Here is an 18,310-nt window from a genome sequence, read left to right as displayed (position 1 = left end):
GGTTGGACGGGGCTCTGAGCAACCTGATCTAGTTGAAGATGTCCCTGCCCACGGCAGGGGGGTTGGACTAGATGGCCTTTAGAGGTCCCTTCCAACCCAAACTAGTCTATGATTCTATAAAGACGAGTAGCTGTAGTTACATAACAAGATTGAATGTTACGTTCCACTTCAGTATGGCCTTTCACAGAGTTCACAATCCAAAACTTCCTTTTTAAGAGAGTGTGAACAAAATTGTGTTTAACTTGAGGTAACATTTCCCTTGTTATATTGTACTCGAAACATTTTTTCTTGGATAAATCTAAATGCAACTTAAACACATCACACTTGGCTGGATTTACTTTTGAAAGAGAACAGTAAGCCGCTGTTTGGAGAAAATGAACTCAGAAATTAATGCTGATGGCTGTGTTTTGCACATTTGTATTTCACTAAAGGGCTGATTGGTGTTAGGAGAGAGTTCAGGCTTTTGAGATGTTCTGCCTGCTGTCTTCAGGCTCATGAAGCATGGGGGAAAAGTATGTGGAGTGATATTTGTTCTCTTACCATCACTCAGTCCTTAAGACATGAAGAGCTTGAGAGCATCCCTCTTCTCTTAAAGCAGCTTTGTTCTCATAATAGTTATTTCCAACAGGAGTCTAATCCCTTATCAACAGATTATGAAGCATACATCAGTAAGCACAAACTTTGGGTGAGGACTAGAACGATCTTGGGGAAGAGTCCAAGAAGCAGGAGTAGAAACTGGATGGTGAGGTTTGGGGGGTGTCTTTGTTTTTGAAATTGCCTTGAGTAAGATATTAACTGTTTAGTTACTCTACTAAAAAATGCTCAAAGGTTAGAACGTGGTAGAATATAGGGGTATGGAAAAGAAATTTACTCACTAAAGTCTGTTTCTAAGACTCTATGGAGTTTATAGAAGTTGTGGTTGTCTGTGAAATCTTTTTGGAGATTGTACAGTTTTGTACATACAAAACCTTATTCAGAAAGTTATCTTTTTACTGGTGATATAAAATGAAGAAGAAACAGATAAGCAGTGCAGTCAACATAGTTATGATAAAGTTTAAGCATACCAGGTTAAATAAAAAGTTAGTATTTTTATTAAAATAATGAAGAGTTGTGTTGTCAAGCTCTTAAATCTTTTTAACATTGCCTTAGGCTTGGCTAGAGTGATGACTTAATCTGGAAGACTTCTGGAAATAAAGTTGTCTCTTATTTTCTAATGGGGTCTTCTTGATATATCACAGCTAGATATGAATTACCAATGGAGAAAAATGTATGTAATCAAGCTTTTGTCCTGTCTATTAAATAGTTGTGCTAGTGAGTTAAGAACAGAGCTAAGAAAGGGCTTTTTGAAAAAGAAGGCAAAAGTTCTTAAATAGAAGGCATGGGGTTCTTTGGGGTGATGGGTTTGGGGGTTTTTTCCCTCCTTTCTGTGTGCACAGAAAACAGAGTGGCCATCCACTACTACTAGCCTTCTCTGTAGATCTTCATGTGGCTGAGAGCCACAGTAGATGTGCCACATCCCTTGTAGAGGTGATGGGTAGGAGAGAAGAACGAGAGCAGAGGGAGATGCGCTTGAACTGCTTGAGAGCTGCAGGTTGGCCATGCATGTAGTAGTAGTGTGCAAGAAGCATCACAGTATGCAGAAAAGGCGGTGGGACTTACCTTTTCATCTAGAAGAGAAGAGGATGATAGCTCTGATTCACTTAGTTTGACACACAGTTGGGAGATTCCTTTGTCTCCATCCATTATGAGGGTGCAGTTTTGTGCTAGAAACATCCAGCTCTCCCTGTGAAAGTGTTAGCCAAGCAAATGAAATTTTTTATACCTTAGCATTAGCAAACTTGAGAGAGACAAAGTGGGCCAAAGAAAGACCCAATCTTTTGATGCTGGAAGGTAAAAGGAAATGTTATAGGATGATGGTCTTAAGGCCATAAGAAAAGTTTGTAGAGAGAATTAACCTTTTTCATTGTTGCAACAGTTGATGCAGTTATGTGAAAGCAATTAAGCTTTCAGGCATATGCATTTTTTTCAGGTCTTCTGAGTGTGAAAGCTTGTTTGTTTTCTCTAACGGTATCTGTTGGTTTAGTAACTAGGTTATCTTACTAAAATGCAGGCTGATCATTTCATAAATTCTTTTGATCGTTTGTTATTAGCCTGCAAAATGTGGATTTGTAGGCTAGAAGGGATTGTGGTAGCTAGAAGGGATTGTAATTGATCAAAATTCAGTGGAGTTTCTAAAAACTTAAGTTTTTAAATAAAACACTTTAAATTGAGATCTGCTATAGGTCGTGATATGACAGGCATGCATAAACTATTTGTGAGGAACGGTAGTTGGCCTTTTGATATGTGGTGTACCCACAAAGTGTGAGTACCCTTGCACTATGAAATACCTACCCGCTGCAAAAATACACTGAAGTCCTTAGGTTGATCTCAAGGATGTTGCAATTGCTGAAGCATATCTTTAAAACTTGTGACAGCAGGGCAAATGATGGTTTTCAAACGGACAATAGATAGCTTTTCACTGGTCGGGTTTTTTTCTGTGAGGGGATGATGTCTTTGTCATGTATTTATGGCTTCATTTGCCACAAGGTAGTTGTGTAAATCATATGTCAGCGTCTTGTGTAACTGAAGAATGATGCACTGCATCTGGCTATAACTAAAAGTTGTAGCTGAATATCTAGTGCTAGCTCTTGAATTTAAGTAACTTGAATTTGTGTTCTCGTGACCTTAACTAACAATTTTCCGATGCTGTTTAGTTTTGGGGGGTTTTTTATACATGCTTCTTAAAAGTTAGGAGTTAAGTAAATTGTCACTTGCATTATTTGAGTAATATCTTGAATGAAATACAAAGAACAAATACAGTTTTAGGAAAAAGGGAAAAGGAAGGATAGTGACAAAGACGATGAAAACCTATTTTGACCTCAGTGTGGGGAGGAAAGGGTTATTCTGTTAGTTTTGTTAAATACTTCTATGCAATTTGGAAAGAATGCAGCCTGCAAATTACTGATATATGGTGTTGAAGGTTTGCAAATAAAAGGCATGGGGTGAGGCAAAAGGAGGGAGCATTTTACTAGGTTTTTAATGTATTTTATCTGTTAAATCCTGCAAGATCCACACATGGTAAATCCACCAAAGCGTGGTTTCCCTGATGGGATAGGCTACCTCAGCCAATAGACCCTGCAGGCCCTTTATGCTGGAGACTGTACAAGAAGGGGCAGAAGTATTGGAGAGGACAGGAGGATGGGGCCAGCCCTTCTGGTGGCAGCCTGCAGCTGGTTATGAAACTGCACTATCTGTTATTTCTCTTAAAGCTTACTTTCCAGGCAAGTTTCTGCTGTCATCGTCTAAACCTTAATTGACTGCTACTAATTGTTCGGGCTCATAGGTGGCTATCTGAAGTGTATCTGCTGACCTTTTATCCAAGGTGATTTGATGATAAAGCATCATTCTGTATAAGTTTCAGGTTATTAATTCAGGCAACACACAGCTCTGCCTATTCACTTCTGTCCTAACCTTCACTTCTGTTTCTGGTGTCATCTCCCTTTTCTGTGGAAAATCCCTGAGCATTTCTGAAGCAAAGCTGCATTCTCTAAAAGTCCTATTCATGTCAGGATATTTAGTCTCACTTTTGTCTAGCACCTGGGGACAGCTGCATCAAATTGACCACAGCCCAGATTTTCACCGAGAGAGATTTTCCACACAGAAGGTGAGGAGGATCAGTTAGAGCAGCTGTCCTGAAACAGTAACTGTTCAGGGGCGGGTTGTACAGGACAGCACCAGGGTTATGCTTTTTTCCCATTTCCACAGCACAGTGAACCTGTGCTTTTGGTATTTGGACCAAAGTAGTCCCCTGAAATTACTAATCCTGGCGCGCTCTGTCTTACAGGAACCCCATTTCATTTTACTTTGCCGAAGGAGGGTGATGTCATTCAGCCCTTGACCAGCATAACGCCACCTCTTATTGGCCAGCTTAAAATGGGACCCAGAAGACACAGCACACCAATTGGTGAGTTTGACCCGAATGACTCTGTTCTGCAGTGAAAGCCTGTTTGGAAGCTTTTGATTCTTGATGCAGGATCTGATGGGATAACGCAAACCTACCTTGGCAAAAAACATTGCTGTTCTATGGGGAGGGCTCATCCCTTCTCCACACTTTCCTTGTTATGTTCTCTCCTCGGTCTCTAGTGAAGGTGTTTGCTCCCTGAGTATGGGGGGTGGTATGGAACATGTATGTGGGAACACAGTGAGTGCAAGGAAGACAACTCTCTTAAAGAATGCAAAAGACCCCTCTGAGTAGTCAAAGAGTGTAGACTAAAAGAAGATTGTTCCCAGTACTCATCATCTTTTAGGAGGACTTTCTCTGCTAGGTTCACAAAACAACACCCTGCATTTGCTGGATGAAAGGAAGTGTGTATTTCTGCTTGGGTAATAGTAAAGTATTCTGTCGCAAGCTAAGGATGATACCTGTGCTACAGAACTTTCATGCTTCAGAACTTTAGATAGGAATTTCCGCTACTGCACTACTGCTAATAATGCATGCAGTGAAGCATCTTCAAAACAGAACCGGGACCTGAACCCCAGCAGTGTGAATGACAGTAGCTACTTTTTGTTTTACCTTTCTTTGTTTTCATGTCTTCAGTGGATGATAGTTGCCCAGACAGCACTATAGCAACTAGTGATGTTACAGCAGAGGGCACAATGGGGACCAACAACGTCACCGTGGAAAGTGCAATGGTATCAGCAGACGTGTCAGAAGTGGGCGAGAAAGGAGATTCTCGTGTGGTTCCTGAGGCTGATGCAAAACTCTCTCTGCGAATGAGCCTTGTTACCCCTGTGAATGATGGGAGCGAGGAGTCCCTGCCATTCAGCTTGGAAAGTAAGAGCATGAAACCTCCAAACATACAGGTCCTACTAGATCTCAGCCATAACTCAAAACCTCTTTGTGGCATTCCCCGAGACAGTCTCTTAGTCTCTGTAATTTTTCTTGTTTTTCTTTTTGGGCAGTGTCACTTAAATTTGTTTCTCTGTTTCTGCAATACTCTAAGCAAGGATGGAGTGAGAGGAGAGGCCTCTGTGGTGAGGAAGGGTATTTCCGGCAGACTAAAAATTGTGATGTATAGTGGCAATGTCACAGGACAGGAACTGGAGTTTGATTATATTGGGAAGGAAAAGATTTTAAAAGCATAATCCGGACAAAAAATTTTGACAGCATTTTCATCAGAACAGTGACATTCAGTCTAATAGTCTAAAACTTGTAGAAACTCAGGTCTGTGATGAGAAGTTGGGCAGGGAGGCCTGGGCACCCTTTGTCCAGCATTACTCAACCTCTCTCTTCGCTGAGTGTGGGGGGCTGGGAAGGGGCAGGACAGTCTGTTCAGGTGACACCGAAATCATCCTTCCCTTCCCTCTTGTTTCAGAGCCTACAGCCAGTGACAAAAAAGATGGATCCTCTGCTGCTGCCGGAGCTGCTGCCAGGTAACTGGGCTTGTTGCTGCGCAAAGTTAATATGAAGGTCTGGGTAGATCCTTTTTCCACTCGTTACCAGCAGCAGGGGAAAAAAATGAAAATGAGACACAGAAGCAGGGAACACTTTTAGCAGTAGCCACGATATTAACTCTTTAGCTCTCGCAGCAGGTTTTAAGTACATAGGCAAGGGGGGTGCCCCACCTGCTCTTTCACTACAGGCTTTGTGCTTCCTACTAATGTCAGCATTTTGCCTCCTTCTGATTGTAGTCAAAGCAGAAATTCATGTCTTGTGCAGTCCGGAATGCACATCTGCCCTATCCACCTCTTAAATTTCAAATACATGGTTTTCTGCTTTCTTTCCTTATTGTGCAGTTTTCTGCAAAGAATATCTGAGGAGTTCTGAAAGAGAATTCTGGTTTTGTTATGAAGCTGATAGAAACACAGCCAGGTCACCGATATACTGAAATCACAGTTTAACATGTTGACCATGACTTAACATAAGTTACTCCCGTGGTCTTTTGATTTGTATGTATCTATCTTATCTCACATTTAATGCCTAGCATTGCTTGATTTTAGCTTTTGGGGAGTATGGTTTGTAAGTACTAACAAGAATCTGAGTCAGAAGATCATGACCTGTAGTCATCTGAATGAAGTATAATGGTTTGAAGCAGTGAGAAAACTTTGAAATAAACTTAGTATCTCTTGTCACAGGATTGCATGCTGGATGGTAATCATGCCTCAGTGCTGAGGATGTGTGGCAGTCATTCCTCACTGGTTGAGGATGGGTTGCCTTTGTAGGTGTACGTTGAACTTGATCTCTCAGGGTCTGTTTTATGACTGTCATTCCCAATATTTTTGCGGTGTCAGAAAATCCTGAGAAATAAGCCATAAATGGTCTAACTGTGTCCCCTGGTGGGTACTAGAGGTAGTAGATGGTGAAACTCCTGGTGGCACTGCAGTTTTCCACACCACGTTTTCTGGAATCCTTACATTGCTCTTGGCTGTAAGGGTGTCTGCAGAAATGACAGAAATGCTTATGCAATTGCAGCTTGGTCAGTCTCAAAGGTCAAGAAACATCTCACTCATTCTGTGGCTGTATAGGTCAACAAGCTCAATACCTGTTGTTGCTTTCCCAAGGGGCTAGAGAACTCTTATTTTGCTGTATAAGGGATTTTCTCACTCCCTGATGCTTTTTTGTTTGTTTGTTTGTTTTAAATCTGCACTGCTAGCTTCCAGAAAGCATCATCTGTGTTTAGTCGTGTCTGTGAAGTTCGTCGAGAGGATGAGGCCAGAGGTCATGGTCTTTCCACTTCTCCATTTAGGTAACTCTTCACAGTCTTTGCCTGCCAGTCCTGGTTGGATTTATATGCACGTGCATTTTCTACATCAAAGAAATTGCACTAAGTCATTGTCTTTGGGTGACTTAGAAGGTTGGGGACAACGGGGTAAGTATAATAAGTACTGTATGTTTGTATCTCACATGGTAATCAGACTTACCTTTTTGACTGAGCAGCGATGTGATTCCAGCTGGCTAATGTGCTTTGGTAAAATCTGGGGCTTGAGAGAACTGAGATCATACTTACAGCTGTTTAAATACCTTTTCTTTCTCCTGTTCCAAGATCTTCTGACCTATTGTGTTTGTTATTGTTTCTGCTGTTGTCTCCCTTCCAAGTCCATCAATTTTTGCTGTCTCTGGTTGCTTTGAAAAGGACTGTACTGCTGCATATCTTATGGTGATAAGGGTGCTGGCTGGAGGACCAGGTGTAGAAATCTGCTTCTTCAGTGTTTTCCATTCTATCTTTTGATAGGGCAGTGAGGTCTTGGTCTACGGAGAAAGCGTAACCTATATTTCAAGAGCTTGAATAGTTACACTAACGACCGTAATAAATAGGGAGTTCCAATGCTGGGCAATATACAGACAGAATGGAAGACAGTCACTCCTCAAAGTCCTCAAGTACACGAGGGAAGCCAAATGTATACTTCTAGTAAGGCTCAGTATACAGTCCCACGTAGTGCCTGATAACACTTTTGACAGGGCAGACAAATTCTAATGAAAACATTAGACAGCATTTGTGTTTATGCTCCTGCCTCTTCTTGCTAGGTGTGATTACCAGTTTCAAGCCAATGAAGTGCTGAAGCAACCTGTAGCAACTTCAAGATGGCATGACTTCCAGAAGCATGTTGCGTAGTTGGTGCCTGACGTGTGGAGTGTAGATTGCTTTATTAGTGTTCGGAAAAGCACCTAGTTCTCTACAGGTGTCAGCCATTCTTCTTGCTACCATGTGAATCACTTGAGAGATATTGAAAGATTATTTCATAATTTGAGTCTCGCTGAGTTCTGTGCAATCTTAAGAAGCAATTGAATTGAATGACTGCCGGGGGGGGGTGTTTATAGTGCTTTCACTTGAGTGGCAGCATATTGGTTGTCTTGCTTTTTTAATCAGTAATTTTGATCTGTATATAACTGGTTTGCAGGGGGAATCTCTTCAGTTTTCCTGGCACACAAGAAGATGCTGAATTACATAAAAATCCCAGTGGTTGGCAGTACCAGCAACACAAGGCAGATGACAGCGATGGACAGGTCCTAGTTCCTCAGAGGATGCAGCAGGACTGCCAACCACAACCTTCTAGTGCAGAGGATGGGGAGTCTGTGGAGACTGGTATTGTAAGCACTCAGACAGAAGAAGGGAGAATAATGCAGAAGAAACCAAGTAAGGCTGTTAAAATTGATGAAAGCCGAGAGAGGTGGGCAAACACCGAGAATAAAGGGATTCAGACTACAGCAGACTGTCTTTTTAAAACCCCAACAACTGTTACAACAGCAACACAAACGTCAGAAGAAATATGTAGGCAGGTGGAACTGGGAACCAGTATGTCTGGGCAAAGACCTGGGCGACAAGATGCGAATGTCCAAACTGAGGAGAGTGGGGAAAAGCTTGTGAACGCCTCTGGAGAGGACACGGACTCTCTGCACAGTCAGGTGGGATGAAGGCTGCCGGTATTTAATGTTACTGCTTTAGAACAGTAAAGTATCCCTTCAGCCAGTAAATTCGCTAACAGTAGGTTCTCTGTTGAAAAAAACCAACTTTTTTCACTTTAAAATGTTAATGTTTAACATTAAACACTTTAAAATGTTAATGTTGCAAGCTGTCCTGTATCAACTGTACACAACTGCTAAGGTAGCAATACTCAGTGTAGCAATACTCAGTGGGCAGCATAAGTTTGGGAAGTAAATGTCTCCATATTTATTTTCTGGAAAAATATGACAAGTTTTGGTTGGAGGGGGGGGGTGTCCAGATGTAGTTAACACTGTAAAAAAAATTTTCACTTTTTGTTGGATGGAGATGGGAGTTGCATGAAATTTTGAATGAAGGGTTTGATGCCTCCTCTTTTGCACCAGCCAACTTCTGACAGCTTGTTCTGCCACTCCATCCAATGTCAATGGATAAACACACGAGGGGAGAGCGCCTCCAGAGAAACGTTCTAACAAGATGAATAACTTTGAATTAGTATTTCAGAAAGTACTGCAGACTCAAGAAAAATCACTGCTTTGCAGTTCCAGCTTGTATATTTTCTTGTGAACACAAAGACTAGAAAAATGATTTTTTCTAAACTTGAGTTAAGAATAGTGTGTCCTCTGGGAAATAGGAGATTAACAAGGTCATAAATATGCAGTGCAACATGATGCGATATGTCTGAGAGTCCACTGAATGAAAGAGTATCAGAAGCCATGCTAAGCAAGTTTGCCGTTTCCTCCCTGGACTGCTATGATTTCCCTTCCTCTACCCGTCAGCAAAATGTGTTCCATTCTCCCTTGTTTAGGGTTTCTTGTGGTGTTGCATCTAATTTGTAACAAGATGCTAAAAGGTTCCCTACCTGAGTACTTGAACACGGTATGAAGAAACTGTACTGCAGAGAGCGCTCTACCCAGAAATTATTTGCTTTTCATTGTGGTCTGTTTTGGTTTTAATTTGTCCTGTTTATTACAGGGAGAGGAGGAGTTCAATCTTCTTCACCCACCTAAAGGCCGAGTTCAGCATCGCCACATGCGAACTATTCGAGAAGTGCGCACTGTTGTTACGCGTGTTATAACAGACGTTTACTACATAAATGGTGCAGAGGTGGAACGAAAGGTGGTTGAGGTAAGTTCCTGTTTTCAGGGCTAAATGTAATGATATGTTGGCTGAAAAACAAAATTAATTAAAATGAGAATGTGTTGTGGCTGCAGAAAACAAGTTGAGTGAACAAGTTAGCGTGCTGTGATGACAAACTTTTCTTCATGAGCAAATATGTAAACCATTTAGTGCATGGCGAAAGCTGTGTATTTGTTGCTGGTGTATTTCATGCCCGTTACTGTATTCTGAAGACACACTGACTTTTTTTTCTTCCCAAAGAACTGAACAAAAGACTTTACTATGTGTGTCCAACTGTTTTAAAATTCTTGGGATTTTGTCAGAATAGAGAGATTTCAGAATGGGCAGAAATTCTATTAGTAAGCAAAAGTCACTTCTGCCTGTAAAATTGAACTATGTAAGGTAGTTTAGCCTGTTTTGCAGCTCTGTCATTTTTAACTGCACTCTTTTGAATCCTGTGGACCAGATTCTATAAGAGGTCTACAAAAAGCAACTTAAAAAATAAACAAGCCTATTCTTAGTACACTTGTGTTGGTGCATGTCCATTCATTAATCGGAAAATCTTTAGGGAATCTCAAAAGATACCTGACAAATGCTGATTTAATGTGCACAGTAATCATATCAGCCTGCTAGCGATAAAGTGTTACTGCTATTCTGCTATGAAGGTAAATAACATAAGAGTCTTGTGCTGTGTTGTTACAATGAGTAATGACGCAGAAGGATAAATTAGTTCAGTGCAAAGCTTATACTTTCACACCTGATACTACACATGAAATTACTTACTGTGACATTAAAATAATTAGGTTTCCTGAAATGTGCTTACATAGGTTGTGTAATCACAATCATATAACCATTTCCAATTTATCTACCACCATTTGATATCACTATTTTGTAGATACATATTTTTATATCCATAAAACTTTAATGGCTCCAAATGACCAGCTGTCTGAAATTGATCTTGGATTATTAGTAACCAAAGGCTGTTAGCGTCTCATGTATTTGTTGCACTCACACTCTCGAAGGGTGGGAATTACTCAAAGCCAGACTAATTTGATACCAACCAAGCTCTGTCCTGTTGACTGATTTCTTAATGTGACTTCTTTATATAGAGCAGCTACAGGCCTATAGTGAGAGACACACTGTCTACCATTGATCAGTCCGGACTCAAATCTGCATGGCTATCCAGTTTCATGAATGTGGTGTCAACTTGTCTGCACTTTTGCCTGGTGATTGTAGAGCTTCCATCTAGCAAGTGTGTCACCTTTGACGAACCTCTTTTTTTTTCTTTTTTCTTTTTTTTTTTTTTTTTTTTTTAAGGAAACTGAGGAGCCTGTAGTGGAGTGCCAGGAGTGTGAGACTGACACATCCTCCTCTAGAACCGCAGTGGGCTCATCACTGACCTCAGGGGACCTTGGTGATGTTAGCTCCTTCTCATCTAAGGCCTCAAGCCTCCACCGTACATCCAGTGGAGCAAGCAGTGGTCACTCTGCCACACACAGCGGTGGCAGCAGCTCAGGGCGAGGAACTGGAGCCGTCAAAGGGAAAGCGTGTGGGACAGAAACTGGAGAGTTTGCTTTACCCATTGGCAGAGGCGCCTTAGGAAAATTAAGGTATGTGCAGAGCTTTGAGAAAGGAAGAACAGGTACTCCAACTTGCAGAAGTGAACAGCGGGCTTGGGTGGAGCATGAAGCAGGGTAGACCCTAAACTAAGAATTTTCTGGGAAGGATCTGGCTTGATGATGAACAGAAATAAGGAGATAAGTCTTTGTTTTCACATCTGTTCTTCCTAAAGGAGTAGTTTGTTTCCTTGTGAGGCATTGCTTTGCCTAAGCTCTTGCCAGTTTAGCAGCGATGAGGCAAACTTCTTGACCAGAGAATTGTTGTGAGATCACAGAGAAAATGGGGGGATCCTAATGAACTGGCTTCTCTTTTCAGAACAGTTAACTCATAAATTCTCTAGCCCTAGGAAAGGAGCTGGTCAGCCAGCATCTCCACTCAGAGTTAGCCAGACAGGAGCACTGCCTTGTGAGGAAGAGGAGGACGCTATGCCTGGCACTCGTCAGGGTGGCAGAGCACCTGTGACACCTCGTGGGCGAGGAAGAAGAGGCCGCCCACCATCTCGAACAACAGGAACAAGGTACTCTGGAAAAAGGAGACTGTAACTTTAATTTATTGCCAAGGAAGAGGATGGGGAGTTGCTGTCTTAGTGTGACAGAGAAAAAGGAGTACTGAATGTTTCAGGAACTAGTTTTCGGTGGTGGCATGTAGCAGCTGCAAGCATCTTGCCCAAGTATTCTTTGTTTAGTAGCTGTCTTTCCTGATCCTTCTGGGAGTGCTTTTCTCTTTTTTCCTTTTGGGACGGCTTTTCTCTTTTCTACAGAGATTTAGCTGGACTGCCAGGTGTGGAGGATCTGTCAACTACAGCATCACCTGAGGAGAAATCATTTACTCGTTCAGTTCGCCTGCCAGATGGAGGGGAGAAATCTGACACTTCTGGCTTTTGTGCCTTACGTCGAAGTGACTCTCCAGAAATCCCATTACAAGTGGTGACTGGTCCTTCGGACTGTGCAGACTCATCCTCTGGGAGCAGCTTTGTGGGCCTCAGGGTTGTAGCAAAGTGGTCATCAAATGGGTACTTCTATTCCGGGATGATTACCCAAGATGTTGGGGCAGGAAAGTACAAGCTGCTCTTTGATGATGGATACGAATGTGATGTGCTAGGAAAAGATATTTTACTCTGTGATCCTATCCCACTGGAGACTGAGGTGACCGCACTCTCAGAGGATGAGTACTTTAGTGCAGGTAAGAGCAGTGCTTGAGCTCCATCCTTGGGTTTTCTGAGTTGCTGAATGCAATGGGAGATGGGTGCTTGTCCAGGAGGATGAGAAGCCTGGGTATAGTTGGTTAATGGGTGTTATTTGCTGTCTCGTCAGGTGTGGTGAAGGGACACCGGAAGGAGTCTGGCGAGCTATACTACTGCATTGAAAAGGAAGGCCAGAGGAAGTGGTACAAACGAATGGCTGTTATCCTGTCTCTGGAACAAGGAAATAAGCTCCGGGAGCAGTTTGGGCTAGGTCCTTACGAACCTGTCACCCCCCTGACCAAAGCAGCTGACATCAGTCTTGGTAAGGGGAGGTGCTGTTGAGCTGCTGGCTGTGCTGTTATGCGTCTTGTGCCTTTGAGATGCTTCTAGTTCCTGATCTGAATTACCCATGTTTAAATCTTCTGGGTATTTAGCAATGCTTTTGGTACTTTATAATGGGATCTTTGAGATACTTTTCTTGTTTTGTGTCTTGCTCAGAGACTTAGTGGTATTGACTGGTTTGTGGAGAGTGGCCTGCTTCTAGGACAGTGATGCTTGCTGTACTCATTTACACTTGGTGGATGGCTGCTATGATACAAACTCTTCAGCAGTATTGGGAGGAAAAGAGACAGGCAGGGTACAGGGCTTGAGAAGAAAGATAGACAAGCGAGGTATCTTTTTTTCTTGCTCTTCTCTGTCAGAGGGTGGTAGTGTGTACCTTCTAGGTACTACTGAGTTTAGCCACCTCTGTACATATAGGCAGGGTGAAAGCTCGTGGAGTTAGGTGACAGCGAGTGACTAATCGCTGCATACTATATTACAGATAATCTTGTGGAGGGGAAGCGGAAGCGACGTAGTAACCTTGGTTCTCCCAGCACTTCCAGCAGCAGCACAACTCCCACTCGTAAAGGGCAGGAGAGTCCACGCATCCCACCAGGCACACTATCTGGGAAAAGGAAACTTGTTGCTTCTGAAGATGAGAGATCCCCAGCTAAACGTGGCCGCAAGTCAGCAATGATAAAGCCTGGTGAGAACCTTATGTTCTGCTCTTAAACTTGCATTCAGCTATTTTTTTCCTCCCTGGTATTTCTGTAATTGATCTTTCCACTTCCCATAAGCAAAAAGTAGACGGGATTGCTTGTTTGTCCTGCAGGATTTGAGACTGATTCTCCCTGGATGCATTCAGCAGCCAGAGATGTTTTTAGCATAGTCCGAGTACTTACCTGCCATCTTTTCAGTTCTGCCTTTTGGAAATGTTCTGACCTTAATGTTGTGATTTGCCTCTCTCCTTCCTTATCTCTTTTCTTATCTGTTTAGTCAGCCCTGAAATGCCTAGCTGTTAAAGGGACCCTTCACAGCAGTAAGTGTTGTTTCAGGATGTTGATAGATGGTGAACATTGTCCCATTAGTCACTCAGGTTTTGATTTGAAGATTCTTTGCAACCAGAAGGGTAAAAGATCCCTACCTATCCTAGTGTAATCCTAACCCAATCCTGTCTCCCTCTGTCTCCTCCAGTAAAATAACGGAAGTTGAATATATCCCAGATCTTACATAGGGTCTTTGTGCTGAACCTGACTTTTGAGACTCATGGTGCTTCTGTCTCTCTGCAGGGGCTGTGAGAGCTGGAGAGTTTGTAAGCACCTGTGAAGGTGTAGATGCTGTAGATGCCCCAGTACTGGAGGACCATCATGGACCCTTGCCCCACAATAAGACCCTCTTTTTGGGCTATGCCTTTCTCCTCACCATGGCAACACCCAGTGACAAATTGGTCAATCACCAGAAGCCATCAGATGGTCCCGCAGGGAGCAGTGAGGAGGAAGAAGGTGAGGCAAATCTTACCCATTGCATTTCCAAGTGGAATGCTGTGGCTTTAGGAAAAATGCTGAATGTTGTCTGATCAGGTATTTGTGTGAGTGCTGTTTTACCCTTTTGCTCTTTAATCCTTTGCAGAAGGTCCTAAGACTCAGTCTTTGTTTTAGAGAATTTACAGCCTGAAATGTGGCAAACCTCAATGATGATCATAGGGCTGTTCAGCAAGTTAAGAAAGGCGTGAAAATTAGTGAAATCAGCAGTCTCAGAATACTATAATACGAGAAGGAAGGTTTTGAGAGATGAGGGATAGTGCTGGGAAACATAGGACTCGAAAGCATGAACAGGTTGCTCCAGTTTGCCTTTGCTAGGGTCGTGTTTCATGCAATGAACTGCAGCATGAAAAGAAGTGACAAGGTGCTCACTTGGCTAGTTTGGCCAGTACAGTGCTTCCCTTTCCGCCTTTTTTTTTTTTTTTTTTTGACTCTTCCAGGGGTTTTCCCTAGATATTCTTGGGATGAAGGTTGGGGTCCCTTACTGGAATGGATGAGGGCTCTGTAGACTGAGGATTGTGTGGATGTGAGCAGATAGATTATAGCCAAAAATTGAACTTTCTGTTTCTGCTGTAGAATTTTTAGAGATGACTCCATACGACAAACATTACATAGCACAGCAGCTGCGAGCAGGAGCTGGCTATATCCTGGAAGACTTCAATGAAACCCAGGTAAGGGCTCACCTACTAATCTAGAACGATAGTCACAGAATAGTTGAGATTGGAAGGAATTTCCATAGCTTATCTTGTCCAGCCCCCCTGCTGAAAGCAGGATCAAATAGAGCAGATTGCTTAGGTCCTTGTCCACTTGGGTTTTGAGTATCCTCAAGGATGGAAACTCCACAACCTCTCTGGGCAACTTGATCCCATGTTTGACCACTCGCAATTTTATTTATTTATTTATTTATTTAAATAGAATTTCTGTATTTCAATTTGTACCTGCTGCTTCTTGTCCTTTTAGTGGATAACACTGAGTAGAGTCTGGCTCCATCTTTGGTACACCCTCCTATCAGTCATGAATATGCGTTGTATGACCACCCAAGCCTTCCATTCTTGAGCTTAAACAAGCTCAGCTCTCTCAGCCTCTTCTTGTATGTCAGATGCTCCAATGCCTAGATACGTTAGTGGCCCTTGGCTGGACCTGCTCCAGTGTGTCTTGTGTTTTTGTTGTACTGCAGAACCTAGGAGTGGATGCAGTACTCCAGATGTGGTCTCACCACAGGTCTGTGCCTCAGAACACTTAGAGGTAGAGCTCTTCACTCTTCACTTACCAGATCTACTTGGACAACTAATTTAGTTTAGTTTAGTGTCACTTTATTAAAAATCTAAATTTAAGTAAGAGAGAGTAAATTGTTCTTGGAGCATCTTGCCTGATGACTTCTCTAGTGACTTACTGAGTCTCAAACTAAAAGATGGATCTTCTCCTTTGTCTGAACTGGAAGAGACAGTTATGATACAAAAACTACTAGGCAGAGTTTTTGCATGTGAACTGCATAGCTTGAAATAAGTGATTATTATAGGTACTCCTGCTTTCAGAATCTGTTTATCTAATTCACCTTTCACATAATATGGCTGTGAAAATCAGGGTTTCAATTGTTTTCCTCTTTAAAGTGTTTAGCAGCAGGATAACTTCTGGGTTTTTTTGCAAGCACTGTCTCCCGTTTACATGTCTTTTCATCTCCCCTGAAGTGTAATGCAGCGTATCAGTGTCTTTTAATTGCGGACCAGCATTGTCGAACTCGGAAATACTTGCTGTGCCTTGCCAGAGGGATCCCTTGTGTGTCTCATATCTGGGTCCATGATAGCTGTCATGCTAACCAGCTTCAAAATTATCGGAATTACCTTTTGCCAGCTGGTTATAGCCTCCAGGAGCAAAAATTGCTGGAATGGTAAGTGCCAAATAACCATGATCTGAGTCCACAGACCAAGGATTTAATCAGAGAGAATTGTTATGCTTGGGAGGTTCTTGAATACTACAAGTACTGAAGGTGTCCCTAGTACTGCTCCCCATGCTTTCCCTTCCATACAGGAACAGAACTTCCTTCTCTTTCCTTGGATTTACAGTGACCTCTAATGTCAAGGTACATTTGGGTGCCATATACACAAAAAAGACAGTTTCCTGGGAAGTAAGAAAGATGTCAGTCTCCTCATGAGGAAGACTGAATTCAGGCAAGGCTTCCCATACACTTGGCTGACTTCTCTAATTGCTCAGAAGTGGATAAAGGAGAGCAATACTACTGCAATTTCCTTTTCCTTTGGTACGTTTTGAAGCCAGCTTCTGTGTTTTCTATGGAGTTTAATCCAGTAGGTCTGAGAGAACAATTGTCAGGTCGGAATCCTCAGGCAAGGTGAGGGGTGGACAAAAGCAGTTTGTAAATCTCTGTGGGCTTTTGGGCAGGAGCCTGGTGCCTGCCTGCTCAGCCCTGTCAAAGCGGAGGTGTTTTGGATACGCACAGAAAAGGTGGTTCAGGATTAAGGAGGAGCTTAGCCTAACTTTGGGTTTAGGCTGCTGCACACACACCCCACCAATGTTGTCTAGCTCTGTTTTACTGTCCATATGAACAGAGGATAATTGTTCCAAGTATTTCAGGAGGGGTGGTAAGAGATTAGGTCATTGTATGCAAGATATTCAAAGAACCAATATGGGAGCCAGTCAGGTGACTAGAAGTAGATAATGGTCCTCAAATATGGTTTCAGACTACTGGATATTCTTAGCAGTCTGCGTTTCTCTTGTTTATTCTACAGGCACCCACGAGAAAACCCATTCCATAACCTGAAGGTTCTCCTGGTGTCAGATCAGCAGCAGAACTTCCTGGATCTGTGGTCTGAAATCCTCATGACGGGGGGAGCAGCATCTGTTAAACAGCATTACTCAAATGCTCACAACAAAGGTACTCATTGGCCAGTTTCTCAGGCCTAGTAGTGGGGAATCTCATGCCACTGTGGTCTCTAGCATGGTTTAAAACCATTTAGGATGGCTTAGAAGGTTGTCTAAGCATAAAGGAAGGCAAAGTGCAGACACTAGCTCTCTGCTTGAATGTAATCTAGAAGATTACATCCAGAAGATCTACCTTCCAGAGAAGGAGATGCTGCAGCAATTCAGGACACAAGCCATCAGCTTCCAGCCTATGTTGAAAGGGAGAAATAGGCAAGAGTTGCTCCTGGACCTTCTGTAGGCCACTAAAATTGTGCTTCCTTGTCCTTCTGAATTCAACTGTCTTTCCCTCTTCATATGGGATGTAGGCCCTAGTACTCACAGCCTGAGGTCAGGACTCACGGTTATCTAGTCCTGCCTGTAATGCTGCCTGCTGGTTTTCTGTTAATTTCTATCTGGACTAGAGGGAGTCTTGTACTTGCAAGGTGCAGTGCTGCTGTAGAGTACATCTTAACATTTACGAAGAGAATTCACTGGCTAGGAATGAGAGAACATGAAAGAGAGATTCACAGTGGTGAAACACACTGATCTGCTGCTGCAGAGAAGATCCTTTTTCTTTTTTTCACCTGACAGATGCCTGTCTTTCCTCCTGTGCAGATATTGCTTTGGGTGTTTATGACGTGGTGGTGACTGATTTTTCCTGCCCAGCTGGTATCTTGAAGTGTGCAGAAGCTTTACGGCTGCCTGTTGTCTCGCAAGAGTGGGTGATCCAGAGCCTTATTGCTGGGGAGAGAGTAGGCTACAAGCATCCAAAGTATAAACATGACTATGTCCCCCACTAAACTAAAACTTTGCCCTGCTGTCCCACTGTTGTGCAGACTGTGTTTTAATCAGGTTTTAAATGTTTGTGTAATTGGACAGTGTGCATGGATTACTGTATATAGTTTTATCTGCTGGACTTTTATGATGAAATAAATGTTCGATCTCTTGTGGTAGCTGCTGGGACTCCTCATTTATCTAAACTTATTGCAGGGCTGTGCCTCCAGAGGAGGAGGGCAGAGAGAAAAGAAATGCTTACATTTCTCTAAGCTGAATAGCACTAATATTCTACTTTCAGAAAAGGCTGACCTCAACACAAAGTCAATTATAAAGGAAGGGAAAGGTGTTCTCAACTG

General features: G+C 42.6%; 1 protein-coding gene across 1 annotated transcript in view; it reads left to right on the top strand.

The window, feature by feature from the left end:
* Nucleotides 1-18,130, top strand: part of TP53BP1 (tumor protein p53 binding protein 1) — a 32,719-nt gene extending 14,589 nt beyond the window's left edge. Inside the window, exons 10-25 of the mRNA XM_019472362.1 lie at nucleotides 3,884-4,003; nucleotides 4,637-4,873; nucleotides 5,415-5,467; nucleotides 6,700-6,785; nucleotides 7,939-8,443; nucleotides 9,453-9,605; nucleotides 10,914-11,206; nucleotides 11,557-11,733; nucleotides 11,977-12,398; nucleotides 12,530-12,721; nucleotides 13,223-13,426; nucleotides 14,010-14,222; nucleotides 14,838-14,932; nucleotides 15,950-16,149; nucleotides 17,006-17,151; nucleotides 17,793-18,130. Coding sequence (XP_019327907.1) covers nucleotides 3,884-4,003; nucleotides 4,637-4,873; nucleotides 5,415-5,467; nucleotides 6,700-6,785; nucleotides 7,939-8,443; nucleotides 9,453-9,605; nucleotides 10,914-11,206; nucleotides 11,557-11,733; nucleotides 11,977-12,398; nucleotides 12,530-12,721; nucleotides 13,223-13,426; nucleotides 14,010-14,222; nucleotides 14,838-14,932; nucleotides 15,950-16,149; nucleotides 17,006-17,151; nucleotides 17,793-17,977 — 3,281 coding nt within the window. The 3' untranslated portion in view covers nucleotides 17,978-18,130. The remainder of the gene's footprint in view (nucleotides 1-3,883; nucleotides 4,004-4,636; nucleotides 4,874-5,414; nucleotides 5,468-6,699; nucleotides 6,786-7,938; nucleotides 8,444-9,452; nucleotides 9,606-10,913; nucleotides 11,207-11,556; nucleotides 11,734-11,976; nucleotides 12,399-12,529; nucleotides 12,722-13,222; nucleotides 13,427-14,009; nucleotides 14,223-14,837; nucleotides 14,933-15,949; nucleotides 16,150-17,005; nucleotides 17,152-17,792) is intronic.
* Nucleotides 18,131-18,310: the final 180 nt, after the last annotated feature.

This window comes from Aptenodytes forsteri, unplaced genomic scaffold (assembly GCF_000699145.1).
Source record: "Aptenodytes forsteri isolate BGI_AS27 unplaced genomic scaffold, ASM69914v1 Scaffold83, whole genome shotgun sequence".
NCBI classification, from domain to species: domain Eukaryota; kingdom Metazoa; phylum Chordata; class Aves; order Sphenisciformes; family Spheniscidae; genus Aptenodytes; species Aptenodytes forsteri.
Note: the sequence above shows the minus strand (reverse complement) of the source record. Positions and strands in the feature narration are given on the sequence as shown.